Source organism: Salvelinus sp. IW2-2015, linkage group LG23 (genome assembly GCF_002910315.2).
Source record: "Salvelinus sp. IW2-2015 linkage group LG23, ASM291031v2, whole genome shotgun sequence".
NCBI classification, from domain to species: domain Eukaryota; kingdom Metazoa; phylum Chordata; class Actinopteri; order Salmoniformes; family Salmonidae; genus Salvelinus; species Salvelinus sp. IW2-2015.
In genome coordinates, this window is record NC_036863.1 from 18,621,504 (window position 1) to 18,640,281 (window position 18,778).

At 42.3% G+C, this 18,778-nt stretch overlaps 1 protein-coding gene and 1 pseudogene across 2 annotated transcripts; one reads left to right on the plus strand and one right to left on the minus strand.

Moving 5' to 3' along the window:
* The first annotated feature begins 2,527 nt into the window (after positions 1-2,527).
* Positions 2,528-6,414, plus strand: LOC111950036 (ATP-sensitive inward rectifier potassium channel 15). Of its 2 annotated transcripts, none has more exons than XM_023967365.2 (2): positions 2,528-2,778; positions 3,419-6,414. In XM_023967365.2, exon 2 carries the CDS (start codon positions 3,461-3,463, stop codon positions 4,481-4,483), a length of 1,023 nt encoding a protein of 340 aa, XP_023823133.1. In that variant the 5' UTR covers positions 2,528-2,778; positions 3,419-3,460; the 3' UTR covers positions 4,484-6,414. The 2 variants fall into 2 exon arrangements, with proteins under 2 accessions (XP_023823133.1, XP_023823134.1); XM_023967366.2 differs by lacking the exon at positions 2,528-2,778 and adding an exon at positions 2,967-3,176.
* Positions 6,415-6,688: 274 nt separating this feature from the next.
* LOC111950394 (transcriptional regulator Erg-like) overlaps positions 6,689-18,778 on the minus strand; it is a 30,443-nt pseudogene continuing 18,353 nt past the window's right edge.

Below are 18,778 nucleotides of genomic sequence, written 5' to 3' on the forward strand. Positions count from 1 at the left end.
AGTGGAATCCTCAGACGGTGAAACGTTGAAAGTCACTGAGCTATTCAGTAAGGTCATTCTACTGCCAATGTTTGGCTATGGAGATTGCATGGCTGTGGGCTCCATTTTATACACCTGTCAGCAATGGGTGTGGCTGAAATAGCCGAATCCACTCATTTGAAGGGGTTTCCACATACTTTTGTATATATAGTGTATATAAGCAATATAACAATTGAGATGTACAAACTATGGCATAAGGGAATGATGAGCGGATAAGAGGCAAGCCGTAATTTCGAAAAAGACATTAATGAGTGAGCTAAGATGGACGTCTTGAGATGGTTTGGGATGAGTTGGACCACAGAGTGAAGGAAAAGCAGCCAACAAGTGCTCAGCATGTGTGGGAACTCCTTCAAGACTGTTGGATTCCTCATGAAGCTGGTTGAGCGAATGCCAATAGTGTGCAAAGCTGTTGTCAAGGCAAGTTGTGGCCACTTTGAAGAATCTCAAATATAAAATATATTTTTATTTGTTTATCACTTTTTTGGTTACTACATGATTCCATATGTGTTATTTCACAGTTTGTATGTCTTCACTATTATTCTACAATGTAGAAAATAGTAAAAATAAAGAAAAACCCTTGACTGAGTAGGTGTGTCCAAACTTTTGACTGGTACTGTATATACTATTTCATTTTTAGCTAAACAGGTGGGGCTTGAAAAAGGTGGGATTCTTCGTAACATATCATATGTTCTGCAAATTCGTAAAATATTGTATATTTTGCAAATTCGTAACGAATATCATACAAATTGTAATCACAAATTAATAGACTTCTCAGGTTAACGTACAGAATAATATGAAATGCTCCAAGACCAGGTTTCCCCTAGATGCACCCCCTTTCCCTCTCCACTCCACTCCCGTCCCCTCCCCTCCCCTCCCTCCACCACCGTGGGGAAGCGAATTTAACAATTGGTTAAGATCAAGGCAGAAGGCTCCCTGTCACGACTTCCACCGAAGGTGGTTCCTCTCCCTGTTCGGGCGGCGCTCGGCGGTCGGCGTCGCCGGCCTACTAGCCATCACCGATCCATGTTTCCTTTTCCGTTTGTTTTGTCTTTGGTTCATTCACACCTGGTTTTCATTTGCTTTAATTTCTGTGTGTATATTTACTCCTGTTTCCCCGCTTAGGTTTGTGCAGGATTATTTTTCTTGTTGCTTGTGGAGGCTTTCCTCAYTGTATTTCGCGTGTGGTTATTATAGTAAGGTGCGTTGTGTTTTTCCGCCTTACGGGAGTACTGTTAGTTCCCATTGTCTTGGGCGTTGTTTTGGGGTATTGTACTGTACCGTGTTTTTGGACTTGCCTTTATTAAAATATACGCTACACTGACATCTCTGCTCTCCTGCGTTTGACTCCTCATCTACCTTCAGTGCGTAAACGCAACACTCCCTTTAACTTCTTTGTCTGGGCCAACTTATCTCCACCGCTGACCTATAAAATAGCTCTACAGAGTGCCGACAAACTGACTTTCTCATTTAATGATCTATTCAGCTATGCCCACTTAGGTAAAGATACTCTTGCAAATGAATGTCTTTGCTCCAGGCTGTGTGTGCTGTGTGTGCTGTGTGTGTGTACAGCCGCACAGGATGCATTTGCTATTAACTGTCTTTATAAATTTGTAACTGATCCTTAGTCATTGGTTGCATATCTCAAAGTGCAGGGTGCTTGGTTATGAAAGTTAATGAGGATAATGTCCCCACACACACAGAACCATTAAGCCATTTCTGGCCTGATAGCTACTGAGCAGATAACAAAAGTGAAATAATAAATTCAATATGAGTATGAATATGAATAGAATTAACATGTCAGTGAACCATACACTGACACTGAACCACACACTGACACAGAAAGGAAAAGCAGACACAAAACTGTGAATATATCAAGGGATTGACACCCTTCCACAGTCCATTGTTCATATATCTTGGCAGCACCAGCCCTCAGCTCAGTTAATGACAAACGCAAGGAGCTCTTATCTGCACATCTTGTAACTTAAACCAAGGTCACAGAGCAATAGTTACACAGAGGATTGCATTAAATCTGGAGAGACACTTCTTGTGTTTTCCAATTACACAGATTCCTCATTGGCTAGACATGGGTTATGGGTCCCCACTCCCCATTTCCCTACARACATGCGCATTGCAAAATATTTTTTATGTGATGATTTAAGATATGGTGTGATTGTGACTTGACTTGCCATTTTATTAATTAAATAAATGTCATTATATATTTAACCCAATTTCGTTGCCAATTTTCCATTTGTCTTTAGCTGTCAACAACATCATACAGTATCTTCCCTTTAATTTTCTGGTCAATGATTTAGAATGTCTGACAGTACATTATTAGTCATTGGAGATAGTAAATCAGGGTGTGTGTATAAAGCAACAACAATCATATATGGAACTACAAAACAAACCATGAGGTCAGAGAAGGAAAAAAATGTGACAAGGAGCACTTGTTGCCATACCTACCCCTGGTTTGGTGGGGTAAATAGGTGGAGTTTAATAAAAGCTGACCTACAGGTAGCCAAGAACTCATTGAAGGAGTTTTCTTCCTTCTCTCTCCTTTTTGTTCTCACAAACTGTCCTAAATATAATTATGCCAAAGTTCAATGTGCATAAGCAAGGGCAATAGAGGAGTGGGGACATTGTGGAACTCTCCAGGAAGGGTATTACAGCAGGTTCATGTTGCAGATTATAACTACTGAGAACAAGTGAAGCCACACACCTGAGAAGGCAACAACACTAAATGTGAGTATACACCTTCCTTGTATTTTTAAGATCTAGAGGGGTAAAAGTAATTTAATGACAAAAGACATTCTACAAAAAGTGTTGCTGCCTGCTGAGTTAATTTACAACTTCACATAATTGCTTATTAACCCTGGAAAACAATAAGGAAAAGAATATTCCTAAACTTTCCGTCACAAGGAGCTCTATTTTTGTACTTGCGGTGTCATGCTAACTGACAAATAAAGAATCTTAGATTTACAAAAATGTAATGGTTTTGCATATAATATTAGAGACCCTGTTTGAATGTACAGTAGGGAATACATACAGTATTACACAATATTTAGACATTTGAGGAAATGTTTTTGGCTCAGTGATGTACTGTACATATGTCAACATCAGATGGAGGACATATCTGAAAGGTTAGTCACATATGCTCGTTGTGAAATTAGGTGTGTGGAGATATTTTATCAATCTCCTAAATCCTGGATTAAACCAACTACCGTAGCTCCAGTGAGAATGTTCTTGTTACTGACATTTGTTCAAATGCCAGTTAATGCTTGAACTATTCCTGAACTGTGTTACCTACTGTGTCCTAGTTTGTTGCCATTGACTAACATTGTTACTTCTTCCTTTTCACCCTCACTGCTTGCCATGCAAATAGGGTGACAAACTGCCAACCAAAGAGAACACACTTAAGACCAAGATGACCACCAAGAAGGCAGATTTCCAGCGGAGGATTGTCTCCAAGGATGGACACAACCAAGTGCGCATTGACAATGTGGAGGGCATGGTAAAGCTCTATCTCCACGACATCTGGACCACGGTGGTGGACATGAAGTGGCGCTACAAGCTCACACTGTTCTCCTCCACCTTCGTCATGACCTGGTTCTTCTTCGGCGTAATATTCTACTTCATCGGCATGGGCAACGGTGACTTCAAGGGTGAGCTGCTGTCCAACCACACGCCGTGCATCATGAATGTTGAGACCCTTACCGGCGCCTTCCTCTTCTCCCTGGAGTCGCAGACCACCATTGGCTACGGTTTCCGCTATATTACCGATGAGTGTCCGCTGGCCATCTTCGTCCTGGTGGTCCAGCTGGTCACCACGGGCCTGGCTGAGATCTTCGTGACCGGGGCCTTCCTGGCCAAGCTGGCACGACCCAAGAAGCGGGCCGAGACTATCAAGTTCAGCCAGTCGGCGGTGATCTGCCGGCATGATGGCAAGCTATGTCTGATGGTGCGTGTGGCCAACATGAGGAAAAGCCTGCTGATCCAGTGCCAGCTGATCGGCAAGCTGCTTTCACCCAACGTGACCGAGGAGGGCGAGAAGACTCTGATCCACCAGACAGCTGTGGACTTCTACATGGACTCATGCGGGGAGTGCCCCTTCCTAATCCTGCCCCTCACATTCTATCACGTGTTGGATGAAGGCAGCCCGCTGGCGGGGCTGACCGCTGAGAGGTTGCGGACGCGCGACTTTGAGCTGCTGGTCACCCTCAACGCCACCATGGAGTCCACGGCAGCCACGTGTCAGAGCCGCACATCGTTCGTTCCCCAGGAGATCCTGTGGGGCTACGAGTTCAAGCCCGTGCTCTTCAGCACCCCCAGTGGCCGGTACGTGGCCGACTTTAACTTCTTTGACAAGGTGCAGTTAAGCAGCGACCCGACACTCCTCAGCAACAACACAGAGAAGCTGAAACTGGAGGAGGTGTACAAGAAGGAATAAGGGAGGACACTCAAACATGTTGGACACACTGGTAATAAGCATGATCCACTTTAATGGTTGTTTTACCATAGTTACTGTCTAGAAACAATTTGGAAATACACCCAGCTAGCAAATTTGGTTCCTTGGAAGTTGTGGGAACGTATGTTTTTGGTTTCACATTGGTTATGGGAATGAAGCCATATGTTTCCATAAGTTGAACATTTTTCCTGTTCTGGGAACATTTATTTTTAGGTTGCAGGAAGGTCCTGAGAACGTTTTACTCTGGTTCCTTTAAAGTTTTTCTTTCTGGGAGGTTTTATTAAACCTAAAATTACAGGTTATTTGGAGGTTTTTGAATAACTTCCTTAAAATGGTCACTGAATGTTTCAATAAGCCTTTTAATAACACTGCTAGCTTATTTTGGGTTAATGAACTCCAAGCMTTTCCTTAATCATGCAAACACATTTATTTTTTAGTGTGACACAGCATCAGTGGGATTTGAACCTTTGATCTTCATCCATGGAATTAGTCCACTGCGCCATCAGGAAGGAGCTAACATGGCATATTTTTTACACATACAAAGCTGTTAATTTTAGTATGCTCGTACAGACCTCATTTCAAAGGAAACGAGAACTCATTAAGATTAGGTGTGCGGCCAACACACCTGAACACACTTAACAAGATACAGGCTAGAGAGAGTTTTGTAGATGCTGAGAACAGAATGTATATGTTTTTAAATATCAATCTTAGAACGTTCTCTAAACGTCACAAAAGTTTACTTGAGGATTTGTGTAGAATATATTCTTAACATTCTCTGAACATTTTGAGAACATGACTTTAAATATAACCATGAGGAAGCCTGTAGGAAACATTATGCTGAAGTACTGAAATTCCCACAGAATACATTTTTTTCTTAATATTCTTGGAACAATTCGAGAATGTGACTTTGAACATGACCATGTGCACCCACACATTGACTCCCTGTATATAGTCTCGCCATTGTTATTTTACTGCTGCTCTTTAATTACTTGTTCCTTTTATTTCTTATTGTTATTCATATTTTTTAAACTGCATTGTTGGTTAGGGGCTTGCATTTCACTTTAAGGTCTACACCTGTTGTATTCGGCGCATCTGACTAATACAATTTGATTTGATTTGAGGAACTGTTATGCTGAAGTACTGAAATTCCCACAGAAGAACGTTGTTTCTTAACATTCTCTGAACTATTTGAGAACATTCCCAATGTCAAACCAGTTGGAGAACGTTTCTAGAACATTACCACCATTAAAATGAAATGTTTGAACTTTTAGGAAACGTTCTGTTAAAGTAATGAAATACCAAGAAAATAAGTTCCTTAAATGTGCTGAGAATGTWCCAAAGAAACTATCTTGCATCAATCCCAGAAAGTTGTGGGAAGGTTGTTTCTAAAATAACCATAGGACAACCACGCTCTCAACAAGCTCTAATAACCATATGGTTCTCAGAACGTTATGTGCTAGCTGGGCATAGTACGGAAATATATATGTTTGTATAACTCATAAACCTAATGAGTGAATGCTGACAAATTTAGGCAAAAAAAATAATGTTCCTGATCAGTGTGCATCTGGTAAGAGTACATTAATGTGCTGTGTACAGTATATTTGGCATATTGTTTGTATTTACAAGCTTTATAATAGGAGTATATGGACATGCATTCAGAATAAGGACTGTGTCTCAGGTGCTGGTGTTTGTGTAATTGAATTTGTGGCAGTAACTGTTATGGAGGATTCCAGGAAAACAGATTCAAGATGTTGTTTCTTTTTATCACTCAAGTTGTATATTTTAATGAATTATACATATTTCACTCAAAAGGTAGATGGGGATGTAACAAAACTAGTTTGAGATAATGGCTGTGTAATGCTTAAAAGCTGTGTTCCATCTTTATCTCTGAATAAACCATTGGCTTTCAAGAATATATGATCCATATACCATAATGAGATTGAAGGGATGTTTTTATCTAAAAATAGCTCTATAAAATTCCATTACCCCCATCCCACACTGCTCTACTCCTCATCTCTGTTGTTGTGGCAACACTCAGGGTAGAGCCAATGAGGTTTGTCTTTTGGTTGTTGGCACACATCGACTGTGTTGGGTCAAAATAATGGGGGCAACTCCTCTTTATACTGCATGCAGACAGGGCACAATAACACACAATCTTTCACCTTCCAAGACAAGAGAGGACAGCACTTTGGTTGAAGATACTTTATTAGAAATGACACAGTAGAAAATCTATCAAAGTATATCATTTTTATGGTCCCTTTAGTAAACAATCTCAGTATCTCAGTCCTGTTTCTCAGCTTACAAGGCTGGCAGCTTATAAGTGTTCTACCCAAGCCTGCATCCCATAAAATAATACTGAACAGGTCTGAAATTACTTGCCTGGCCGACACAATCAGTTTTATATTAGTATATATAGTTTATGTTGTAAACTGTTTACAGAGCATAAAGTTCAAAGGCCACAACTGTTTTTTCATTGTTTACTGCCTTCTTTAGTCTATTTCAATGACATTTCTGTCACTATATCTATTATAAAAACATTGTCTGTGTCTTTGGCTGGCTGAGATCAACTCGTAGTGTATATATTGCATAAGTTATACATTTATCATATAAAAAGAAATATAACACTGACTTGTATACTTCAATCTAACAAACGCACAGCGTTCGCGACTCAGAAAAACAATAATACAAAATTGGAACTTTGTAAAATCTCTTCAGCTGAACTGGGAGTTTCTGTGGTAAGTCACTGTGGTCAAGAAAACTCCTCCTTCCTTATAAAAAGATTTGAGGTCACACACAACATTTTACGAATCGTGCTTAATTCCAGTTTTTCAAAATTTCCAAAACACAGATTAATTGATTTCAAGGCACTCTCTTTAAGAATAACAGTCAAGTAAAACAATCTTCCCTTTACGTTCAATAATGCCATATGCACTACTATGTAGTATAATAATACTGATAAGACATAAGGCAGTTTATATCCAAAGGAATAATACTTAATTTTTCACATATTTCAGTGTCTTTCATGATCCGCCGTCCTCTCTGATGTTGCCCCACCCTTGGTCACAAACAGTCTGTGAGTCCATGCATGGTCATGTGACATGACCATCTAGCACACATCTACCCAAGGTGTTTCCTGCTGGTGCTTGTTTCACAGTTTACTACAGCCAAGTTTAGTACTTCTCCCTACTTCCTCTGAAGTACACACTCATCTGCCACACCACACCCCTCTCCACACTTACATCTTACTTATCTTGCCTCATCTTTACAGTCTTTGATATGTTTACTTCATTAAATAAGGTAGTTTAATAGTTTAAAAACATATATAATAAGTAACTGTTCATGCAGCTATTGTATTTTTGGGGTATATTTAGCGACCTTTATCAAAAGGACATGATCATGTTATATAATCCACTGATAACTCCCTTTTAATTCTACTCAAAGACGTATCTTTAACTGTTCTCAGAAGCTACATGTCGCACAATGCCCTTGGTCATAGTAACGTCCACTATTGCCCTTTTTACATTTACAGTTTTCCCTCCTATATCGTCTTATAGCGACATGTCTGTAGCCCTCCTCTTAATCCTTTACAGAACCTTGAGTTCCCTCACCTGCTCATGCCCTAGACTTACACCAGTTACCCTACCTCTACCAAATTTCTTCATTATTGATCCTGCCCCTGTTTTTGTTTGGTTCTGACACTATCCAAACAGAAACCCTTTGTGTTTTCCCGTTTCTTCCCGTTTCTTCCTCCAGTTTTAGCGTAGCAAGACGCCCTTCCCTTGGCAGGTCTAATAGTACGTGCCCAGGTGGGAGGGCATGTGAGCGCCTGGGTGCCGGGTGTTGGGGTAGATACCTCCGGTGGGGGAGTTCCAGTAGGGGTTGGGGGCAGCAAAGAAGCTGGAGGAGGTGACGGGTAGCGCTTGAGGGTGGGGCGTGACGAAGTTGACCTTCTGCTGGTGTGCATGGTAGGTGCTCATGTAGGACAGATCGGAGGGGTACTTGTACATGGAGGACTCTGGCGGGTGGGGCTGCAGGGCRTGGGCGATGCCGTGGAAGTCAAACTTGTAGGCGTAGCGCTTGCCGTGCACCTTGGTCATGATGTTCTTGTCGTAGTAGTAGCGCAGGGCGCGGCTCAGCTTGTCGTAGTTCATGTTGGGCTTGCTCTTCCTCTCGCCCCAGCGCCTCGCCACCTCGTCAGGGTCGGTCATCTTGAACTCYCCATTYGTGCCCTCCCAYGTGATGCAGCCGGAGTTGGRGCTGTCTGACAGGAGCTCCAGCAGGAACTGCCACAYCTGTATCTGTCCCGAGCCTGCAGGCAGAAAGGGTGTCAGCACAGTCACAATTACTAATACTGGCTGGGATTCAAACCGCACATGTCACATCGACTGCACTTCACTTTCAAAGGCAATTTCCTTGATGTTCACGATCGCATTCAGGGTAAACGCTGCGGATGTCAGCTCAAACATAAATTACCTTTAAAGCTCAAGAGTAGTGCGATGTGCGGGATTGCGGTTTGTTTGAGTCCCGGCCAACGTCTGGACAGAGCAGGAAGTCAACAGTGTAACAATTACTTATACAGTCGGGACAGAGTCAGGGAGTCAATATCGTAACAATTATAATACAGTCTGGAGAGAGACAGGTGGTCATCACCATAACAACTACATACAGACATGTTACAGTCAACACCACAACAACAACTTATTGCAACAGTCACCACCATAACAGCTGCTCATATAAATGGTTCCTTTGTTGTAATATTACATTTCTAAAATTGTACATTTTATCTAATGAAGTGATAATCATCACACCCTCCATAAAACTCACCCGGGGTTTGACCTGCTGCTCGTGGGCCCAGATCTGGTAAGGATCTAAGAAGGGAAAAACATTCACATTAGTAGGAGGAATATTTTATTCAGCTCAATACCATCTATTTCAGAGTACTGTTCAAGCTAATATCTTACCTAGCTGAGCCTCTGCTCTCCTGTTTTGGTGACAATGACTGGGGAGGCTGGGAACCTTGAGGGATAAAGTTCCAAAATATTAGCAGGGGGTTGGTTTCTTGAGGGCAATGTTCCAAGTGTATACAGTGGAGAAATATATTCTTATCTTGAGATATACAATTTTCTGTTCTCTGATTCTGCCCAGACTGTTTTGTTTACGTCTAGTCCACAGGCTTGTAAAGATGTACCCTCTTAAATTAATTGTGATGTACGTTGACACATTTCCCAATAGATGAAAAGCAAAGGGAGTGCATCTTTTGACAAGGACTGGTGTACAGTACATTGTGACTCCTTACCTTTGGTGGAGATACAGCTTGTGTAGGCCATCCAGATCTTCTGGCTGCTTCATATGCCAGGTCTGTAAAATAACAGTAATGACAAGTCAACCTGCTGCCTGCAGTTATGAACCTCAACCTGGATGGCGCTATGATAAAAACTAAAACATGATGAGTGAGTGCATTTCAGTGGGTCACCTCATCGGTCTGAGTAGGAGTGATTGTATGCCAGAAACCTTCCATAATACAAGGGGCCTAACACATAGGCACAACTGCTGCAGTCTGGGAGTATTATTTAAGGGCAGAGGATGCTTGTGTTGAATTAAACAAATTAAAGCACCTTTAAAAATATATTTTGACGAACGTCTTCTAAACATACTTTGTATATGAGTATTTTGTACAATAATCAACATGTAGTACTTTGTCTGCAAGGTGTGTGGTTCCTTGTTTCTCCTTTACCCATGCACCTTGCTCCTCTAAGTGTAATTGGATGTGCTCACAGTAAGCTCTTATGCTCATCTACATAAACTTGTAGGAGTATGAATCACCACCTGGCCTAGCGGAGACTCTGGGGGAGTTGTCAGTGGGATAAACGGTAGTGTTGGGGAAAATAAAACTTGCACCTCTGTGGAGAGTGAAAGAGAGGATAATTAATGAATTACGTGAATGATTATGTACCGTAATGTCACAACTTTTCATGACACATTGACTGAACGTTCCATATCCATGTGGGGAGGGATTTCGTGCAGCACAGGGGTAATTACAGCACTATGCATCAACGTTAGACTTTAGCACATGCCTTCATCTACGCTCTACAGCACAATGCATTAATGCACCAGCATACAGTAACTTTCTGCACCACATAACAAAAACACAGAAATAATAACAACCAGTATCAGATTAGATGACTTGATGCATAATCTGATAATCATATGAATACAAAAAAGCAGTGTGCATGTACAGTATATAAAAAGTGCACTGAATATACATAGGTGGGTACTGTGTGAGTGTGAGGATACTGTGGTGGCGGAGCAAAGCAAAGGTAGAGAAGGGGGGCAGGGGTCTCCTTCCTGTGTTGCGAGCATGCATTAACCGCGGGGGTTTTGTAAGGCTTTGTCAACATCATCGGAAGTCAAGTGAGGAAGTGGAGCTGAGAAATAAACATTCTTTTGAAAAGAGATGAACCAAAAAAGAAACAGCTCAAAACACCTATGATGTGCAAGGAGTGATGCGTTGGGGGGCGTCAGCCATGATAAACACAGACCTTTAGCGATGCACTAAGGTAAGGGCTGCTCTCAGAACTGCCATAGAGGCAAACATTCAACAGGCCAAGGAGCAGTACAGGGAAGATAGAGGGTGAGGAGAGGGGAATGGAGTGGGAAAGAACGAGCGAGAAAGAGAGAGCATGTAAGTGTGGAACACATCGCCATAGCGAGAGGGGAGACAATGGCAGGGAGGACCAACCAAATAAACAGTTAACACTCGTGCCACATTGGTCTGTGAGAATCCATCGCTTTTCCCAAATTTTCCCTCCTCCAGAGTAAATTCGGCGAGCGTGTGTACACAAGGGGGAAAGAGGAGCAGAAACCATTACACAAACAAAAGGAGGAGAGGGCATTCTTCCTTTCCCCATCACTAGTGTTTTTTCCAGTCGAAGAGACTCAATACAAAGCCAGCCGTCAGGGTCTGTGAATAGTGTAGGTGTGCCTACACTCCTTCAGACATTTTACATCTAAAGCCAAACAAAAAGAAGTCTTTGGAGACAGATAAGTAGGCCTATTGGCATTTCTCTCTTATCAATTTCAAACTGCCATAGTATTTAAATGAGTGGATGGGAACTGTTGATTGCACTAAGGAATGTATAAGAAAGGTAATTCAAAAGATTTTTGTGAGACATGTTTCAAGAGAGCTTCAAGCACATGATTGTGGAATAACACAAACAACAGCCAGTTCAGAACGTGGTGGTACGCCACTCTAAACTCTGGACTCCTCAGCTATCTGTCTGTCTGTGTGGTCTGTGTGTCTGGCTATCTTTTCTGTTTGTTTCCTCTCTTTTCCCATCACTTACCTCATCTGTACATCTGTGGCTAAACCTACCAAACCGCACTGATATAAACAACAAAACCATTAGCAGTCATATGAGAAGAGTAATGGTTCATTTGGAAAGTTGTCTGCACGATCAAATGGAACTTGGACTACCCTATTCTTGGAGAGCAGAAAGAGACAGACTATCAAAGATACACATAATCTCAAGAGTCTGACAAACCTTCTCAATGACTATAAACAAATACGTCTCTTAGATGGGTGTCAATTAGGACTTTGATGTAGTATATCTTATCCTCTTCAAAACATGTTAATGATTTATTATTGTTACACTACTGCCACCATTAATCCTACTACTACTACCAACTACTACTTACGTCACATCTACTGCTAACAATTTAAAAACTGTGTGTGTGTGTGTGTGTGTGTGTGTGTGTGTGTGTGTGTGTGTGTGTGTGTGTGTGTGTGTGTGTGTGTGTGTGTGTGTGTGTGTGTGTGTGCGCAAGTGAACGAGCATGTGGATGACATGCACAAAAAAACGTGTTTGTGTAGAGGGGAGGTGAGGTGCAGTGGACAGGAAAGCAGGCCTTGGAGCAGTGAGTCATTCAGCCAAAGCAGCAGAAGCAGCAGCAACAGGGACTCCTTCACCAGGTTGCATTCTAATCTGTAGTCAAGCAAAATAGCTGAGGCCCTCTGGAGTACGTCAGTGAGAGCTCAGTTTGATTCACACTACACACAGACAGGATTACTGAGGCTCGCTACTGGAAGGCTGCAGGATCTGCCCTTTGCCCTAACTTTAACAAGCTATGACTTTTAACAAGCAGACACTTTGTTAACGGAACAAGTGTATCTTGTATCTCACACTCCCCTTTCTCCTTAATAATCTAGGCAAGTCTGGGTCTAGAGAGCCACAGTGTGTACAGGCTTTGGTTTCAGGCCAAAATGTAAAGCACCTGAGGCCTGCTTACCTTATAACCCCCCAGTACAAGTTTCCTACCTTACCCCTGGTATACAGGTAAAGAATGGACCACCAGACTACAGCAGCCCTTCAGTAGTAGCCCTTTGTAGCATTTCTCTTTACCACCTGCCAACGCATTGTGTTGGTCAGCTGGGGAAAAGGGACAGAAGGCGGGAGCACGGAGAGGGAGGAGAGGAGAGGGATGATGAGGAGGAGAAGGAAGATACTAGACTCACTCTCTCTGAGGTAGTGCAGGTGGGAGAGCAGGATGTCTGCGTTGTAGCTGAGCGTGAGCCTCTGGAAGTCCTCCTTGCTCATCTTGCACAGGTCCTTGCCGTCCATGTTGTGGAAGAGAGCCACGTCCACGTCCAGCAAGCCATACTCCTTAACTGCCCACTCCAGCCACTGGCGTACATGCTCCGTGGACCAGAGTGTGGGATCTGCAAGGCCATGGACACAACATAGAAAGGGGGATGTGTTAACACTATAGAAGGGGTAAGATGCAGCGAGTAGCAACATGTAACTGGAGCAACTTATCCCACCACAGAGAAAGGAGAATGGAAACTCTCATAGTAAACTCTCACGTTTATACTTACTTATTTTCATACAGTTCATACTTACTCTCATTCTTTATATGATAATAGTTGAGAATACATTTGCAATGAAACTGGTTTTAACAACCAACATTTTCTAAATAAATGTTAATTTGTGCAAATACAGTCCAATTACATGAGTACTGTGTTTAGAACGATGACATTCTCTTTCCCAGAGATAAGACCACTGTTACCAAACACACACACACCTAACAAACTTAACAGGATCCAAAAAACAGCTGACAGGTACAGAAACAAACCACACTGTCGTCTGGTCCTCCGTTCCAGCAATATTTAACAGTACCTGTAACTCTGTATCTGTGTCCCAAATGGCACCCTATTCCCTACATAGTGCARCACTTATGAGCAGAGCCTTATGTGCCCTGGTCAAAAGTAGTGCATCGTATAGGGGATAGGGTGCTATTTAGAACGCAGATGTAACCCTATCTCTCTGAGAACGAGACTACGAGCCTCTAATATATTTTTTTTGTTTGGGGGGGGGGGGGGGGGGGAAGCCAGAGTACTTACACAGGCTCAGAAGACAAGGGGCAACGGTAAACTCATCCCTCGCTACAGAGACACGAGGCAAGGATCAGTTGGGCGAAGGGGAGGCTGGCTGGCACTCGCTCTCCTCAGCCCTAGGTCTGTCTCAGTGCAATATTGGAGGACTTAACCATCCAAACAATATAGTGGATGTGGCATTAAGCAGTGAATGCACTGTAATGCAGATTGAATTCAGATGGGACAGAAACTATAGAGGTGTAATCAAGTACTACATATTATAAACTGCGGTAGTTAGAGCCCTGAATGCTGATTGGCTGACAGCCGTGTTTATATCAGACCCGTATACCACGGGGTATGACAAAACATTTATTTTTACGCTCTAATACGTTGATAACCAGTTTATAATAGCAATAAAGGCACCTCAGAGGTTTGTGGGTATATTGGCCAATATACCACGGCTAAGTGCTGTGTCCAGGCACTCCGCGTGCATTGTGCGTAAGAACAGCCCTTGGCCCGTGGTATATTGGTCATACAGTATACCACACCCCCCGTGCCTTATTGCTTAATTATATCATAGGCAATACACTTTTACATAACGTTTCTGTATTCTCTCCAACAATATATTATCCTATATAGCAGAGKTGTTGGGTGGGGCTCTAGGGCCTCTTAAAATGCACTAAGGGGTGCATTGTGCATCAWATAGGAAGAGATCTGTATGTATTTGAAGTTGAAATGCCCTCCCCAAGTCCCTATACCAAAATATCAGGAATGTGTTTCCTATACGTAGAGCAGAGAAGCCAGTTGAATATTGACCTCCCATTACATTCCGTGGTGCAGTGTGTGGCTATTGTCCTCTAAATGAACAGCAAAAACAGGATGTTCTTAACATGTCGCGTCATTGTCCTTGTCAGCTTCAGTTGGAGAGGAAGTTGCACTATGCCAGAAAAACTGTTGCACAACCTCCAGATAGAGAGTACAGTGCTCCGGGCCGTCAATGGACAGGTTTGTCTTTGGGAAAATTACTCTAAACAAAGTTTCTCTATGGTTATTTTCCATTGGATACATTACTGTGGGGTGGCATGTAGCCTAGTGGTTAGAGCGTTGGGCCAGTAACCGAAAGGTTTCTGGATCGAATCCCAAAGCTGACAAGGTAAAAATCTGTTGTTCTGCCCCTGAACAAGGCAGTTAACCCACTGTTCCCCGGTTAGCCATCATTGTAAATAAGAATTTGTTCTTAACTGACTTGCCTAGTTAAATAAAGGTTACACTGTGACAAAGGATTTAGTTTGAGCTTCATGTACACTTTGGGTCAAATGTTTTAGAATATTCAAAGGTTTTACTTTATTTTTACTATTTTCTACATTGTAGACAAGACATCAAAACTATGAAATAACACATATGGAATCATGTAGTAAACAGAAAAGTGTTAAACAAATCAAAATATATTTGAGATTTGAGATTCTTCAAATAGCCACCCTTTGCCTTGATGACAGCCTTGCACACTCTTGGCATTCTCTCAACCAGCTTCATGAGGTAGTCACCTGGAATGCATTTCAATTAACAGGTGTGCCCTCTTAAAAGTTAATTTGTGGAATTGATTGACTTCTTAATGCGTTTGAGCCAATCAGTAGTGGTGTGACAAGGTAGGGGGGTAAACTGAAGATAGCCCTATTTGGTAAAAGACCAAGTCCATATTATGGCAAGAACAGCTAAAATAAGCAAAGATAAAAGACAGTCCATCATTACTTTAAGACATGAAGGTCAGTCAATACGGAACATTTCAAGAACTTTGAAAGTTTCTACAAGTGCAGTCGCAAAAACCATCAAGCGCTATGATGAAACTGGCTCTCATGAGGACCGCCACAGGAATGGAAGACCCAGAGTTACCTGTGCTGGAGAGGATAAGTTCATTAGAGTTACCAGCTTCAGGAATTACAGCCCAAATAAATGCTTCACAGAGTTCAAGTAACAGACACATCTCAACATCAACTGTTCAGAGGAGACTGTGTGAATCAGGCCTTCATAGTCGAATTGCTGCAAAGAAACCACTAATAAAGGACACCAATAAGAAGAAGAGACTTGCTTGGGCAAAGAAACACAAGCAATGGACATTAGACCGTTGGAAATGTGTCCTTTGGTCTGGAGTTCAAATTGGACATTTTTGTTTCCAACCGCTGTGTCTTTGTGAGACGTGGAGTAGGTGAATGGATGATCTCCGCATGTGTATTTCCCACCGTAAAGCATTGAGGAGGAAGTGTTATGGTGTGAGGGGTGCTTTGCTGGTGACACTGTCTGTGATTTATTTAGAATTCAAGGCACACTTAACCAACATGGCTACCGCAGCATTCTGCAGCGATACGCCATCCCATCTGGTTTGGGCTTAGTGGGACTATCATTTGTTTTTCAACAGGACAATGACCCAACACACCTCCAGGCTGTGTAAGGGATATTTTACCAAGAAGGAGAGTGATGGAGTGCTGCATCAGATGACCTGACCTCCACAATCCCCCGACCTCAACCAAATTGAAATGGTTTGGGATGAGTCAGACCAGAGAGTGAAGAAAAAGCAGCCAACAAGCGCTCAGCATATGTGTGAACTCCTTCAAGACTGTTAGAAAAGCATTCCAGGTGAAGTTGGTTAATAGAATGCCAAGAGTGTGCAAAGCTGTCATCAAGGAAAAGGGTGGCTATTTGAAGAATCTCAAATATAAAACATATTTTGATTTGTTTAACACTTTTTCTGTTTACTACATGATTCCATATGTGTTATTCCATAGTTTTGATGTCTTAACTATTATTCTAGAATGTAGAAAATAGTAAAAATAAAGAAAAACCCTTGAATGAGTAGATGTTCTAAAACTTTTGACCGGTAGTGTAGTTCACAAAAAGTGTAGTCATTAAAACCCATATGCACATAGGCCAGGATTTTATTTATTTTTGATGCATCAAGAAGTGACTATCTAATGCAGATCTATGACTTTATATCAAAGAAAAAACAGTGTAGATTCTGAAATATTTACAAAGTTAGCACCTAATTTCAAAGGTGCTTTATTTTGGCTATTCTGATTCCTCTTTTTACCCAAAAGACACAGCACAGCCTCATGGATGTTCCAGTCAGGATTCAGTGTTGTATTCTAGGTGTGTGTCTTTGAACGGGGAACTGATAAAATACTTTTCTCCCATTTGGCAGGGACTCACATCCCCTCTCCACCCTGCTCCTTACGCCACCCTGCTCCTTATCCACCCAGTTGGACAGACACCATAGGAAACCGTCTAGACAAGGAAAAGCACACTCTGCAACAAAACGCTGGGGCTTCTGTGCTGCAGATAACAGGAAGTCTCTCCTTGTGACAGATGAATGTATGTGAGAGACATGAGGTCCCCTAATCGAAAGCAGTGAGTGACTCACATGACTGATTGGGACTGGTATTGAAGGCTCCTTTAACCGCAGAGGGCAATGCCCTGCTTCTCATTCTAAAGCAGGTCCTCTTTTGCTATGTTTACATGTGTACATAGGACACATGAGCTCGTGAGCTAGTTCACATCAGACGAGATGTGATTTTTAATATCATCTTAACTGAAGACAGGTGAGTCGACCCAAGGTAATTGAGAAGATCTAACTAAGAGCTTCAGTTGTCTAAAGAAAAGTGTTCTGGTGTTCAAATCACTGTGGTGTCATTTGATGTGTTAAGGTGCTCTGTTACCTGCGGGAACAATGACACGGCGCTCATTGGTGGTCATGTTGGGGGGAGCGATGTGCTTGTCCTCCAGGTAACTGCTGTAAGTGACAGGGGTGCTGCCCTCTCCTCCACTGGACAGCTTCCCGTTCTTCCCCACGCTGCATTCGTCAGGAGAGTTTCTGTCAGGACAAAACACAGAGGGAGGAGTGGGGTCAGTCACAGGGAGGCGGAGTCATCCACATATGGGCGGAGTCAATCCCAGAGGGGCGGGGTCAACCACACCTGCAATGCTCATCAAGACTATTGGTTTACCTAACTGGTAACACTACACTGGAACATCTGTTAAACGACTGTTTATAAACCATTAGTAATTTGTTTGTAAACCATTAGTAAAATGTTTGTTGATGATTATCTATCTGTATCTATGTATTATCCCATGCATTCATGTTGACCCAAAAATCTCCCCATAACATTGCTAGTGTGTGCCTTGATGCTCAAACAGAGGAGACTGTGTAATTGTGATGTCAACTCTCCTCCCACCACAGACTGCAAAACAAAGTATTCTCAGATTTTTTGTCTCTACCATTCCAATCCATTATTCTTTCGAATATCCCAGCTATGGCTGCAACCTGTGCCCCGCAGCTCTCCTGAAGCCACATAAAAAGACGGATCTCCACTAAAATAAAGTGGAGGGAGGGAGGCGTGCCAGGGGCCCTGGGCCCCATAAATGACCCCATTCCAAATGACTCTTCTGCCATTATCATAGCTTCTGATTCCCCCGGGGCGCGGCCACCAGATGGGATGGATTACCCATGGAATMTCATATAAATTCATATCAACCTGCTGTGGCCAAGATATGAACCATTTTGGAACCATTTCTTGGAATCTAAGTCATGTGTCAACCAACTGTTGGCCTCTCCTGACCCAGCCTTGATGGAGAGTATGTCCTTGCCACGGGTACAGCCCCCAGATGCATGTGATTTGGGAATAGCTGTTTCAAAGTAAAAACACATATAAGTGATTTATTCTCAGATCTGCTGTTGGAGGGATTTTTTCATCCAGTCGTATTTCAATAATCTTAGTCCCAAAGATTACAGTAACTATTTTATGGCACTATCATAAAGAGACGTTTCATACTTCTTCTGTGAATTAATTGCCTATAGTGCTGTTAGTCCCAAAGACTGTCCAATGACAAAATGTTGATGGTCATTTATTTTTCCTACA

What these genes read in the sequence shown, in the direction of transcription:
- LOC111950036 (XM_023967365.2), top strand. Translation starts at nt 3,461, where the DNA reads ATGACCACCAAGAAGGCAGATTTCCAGCGGAGGATTGTCTCCAAGGAT.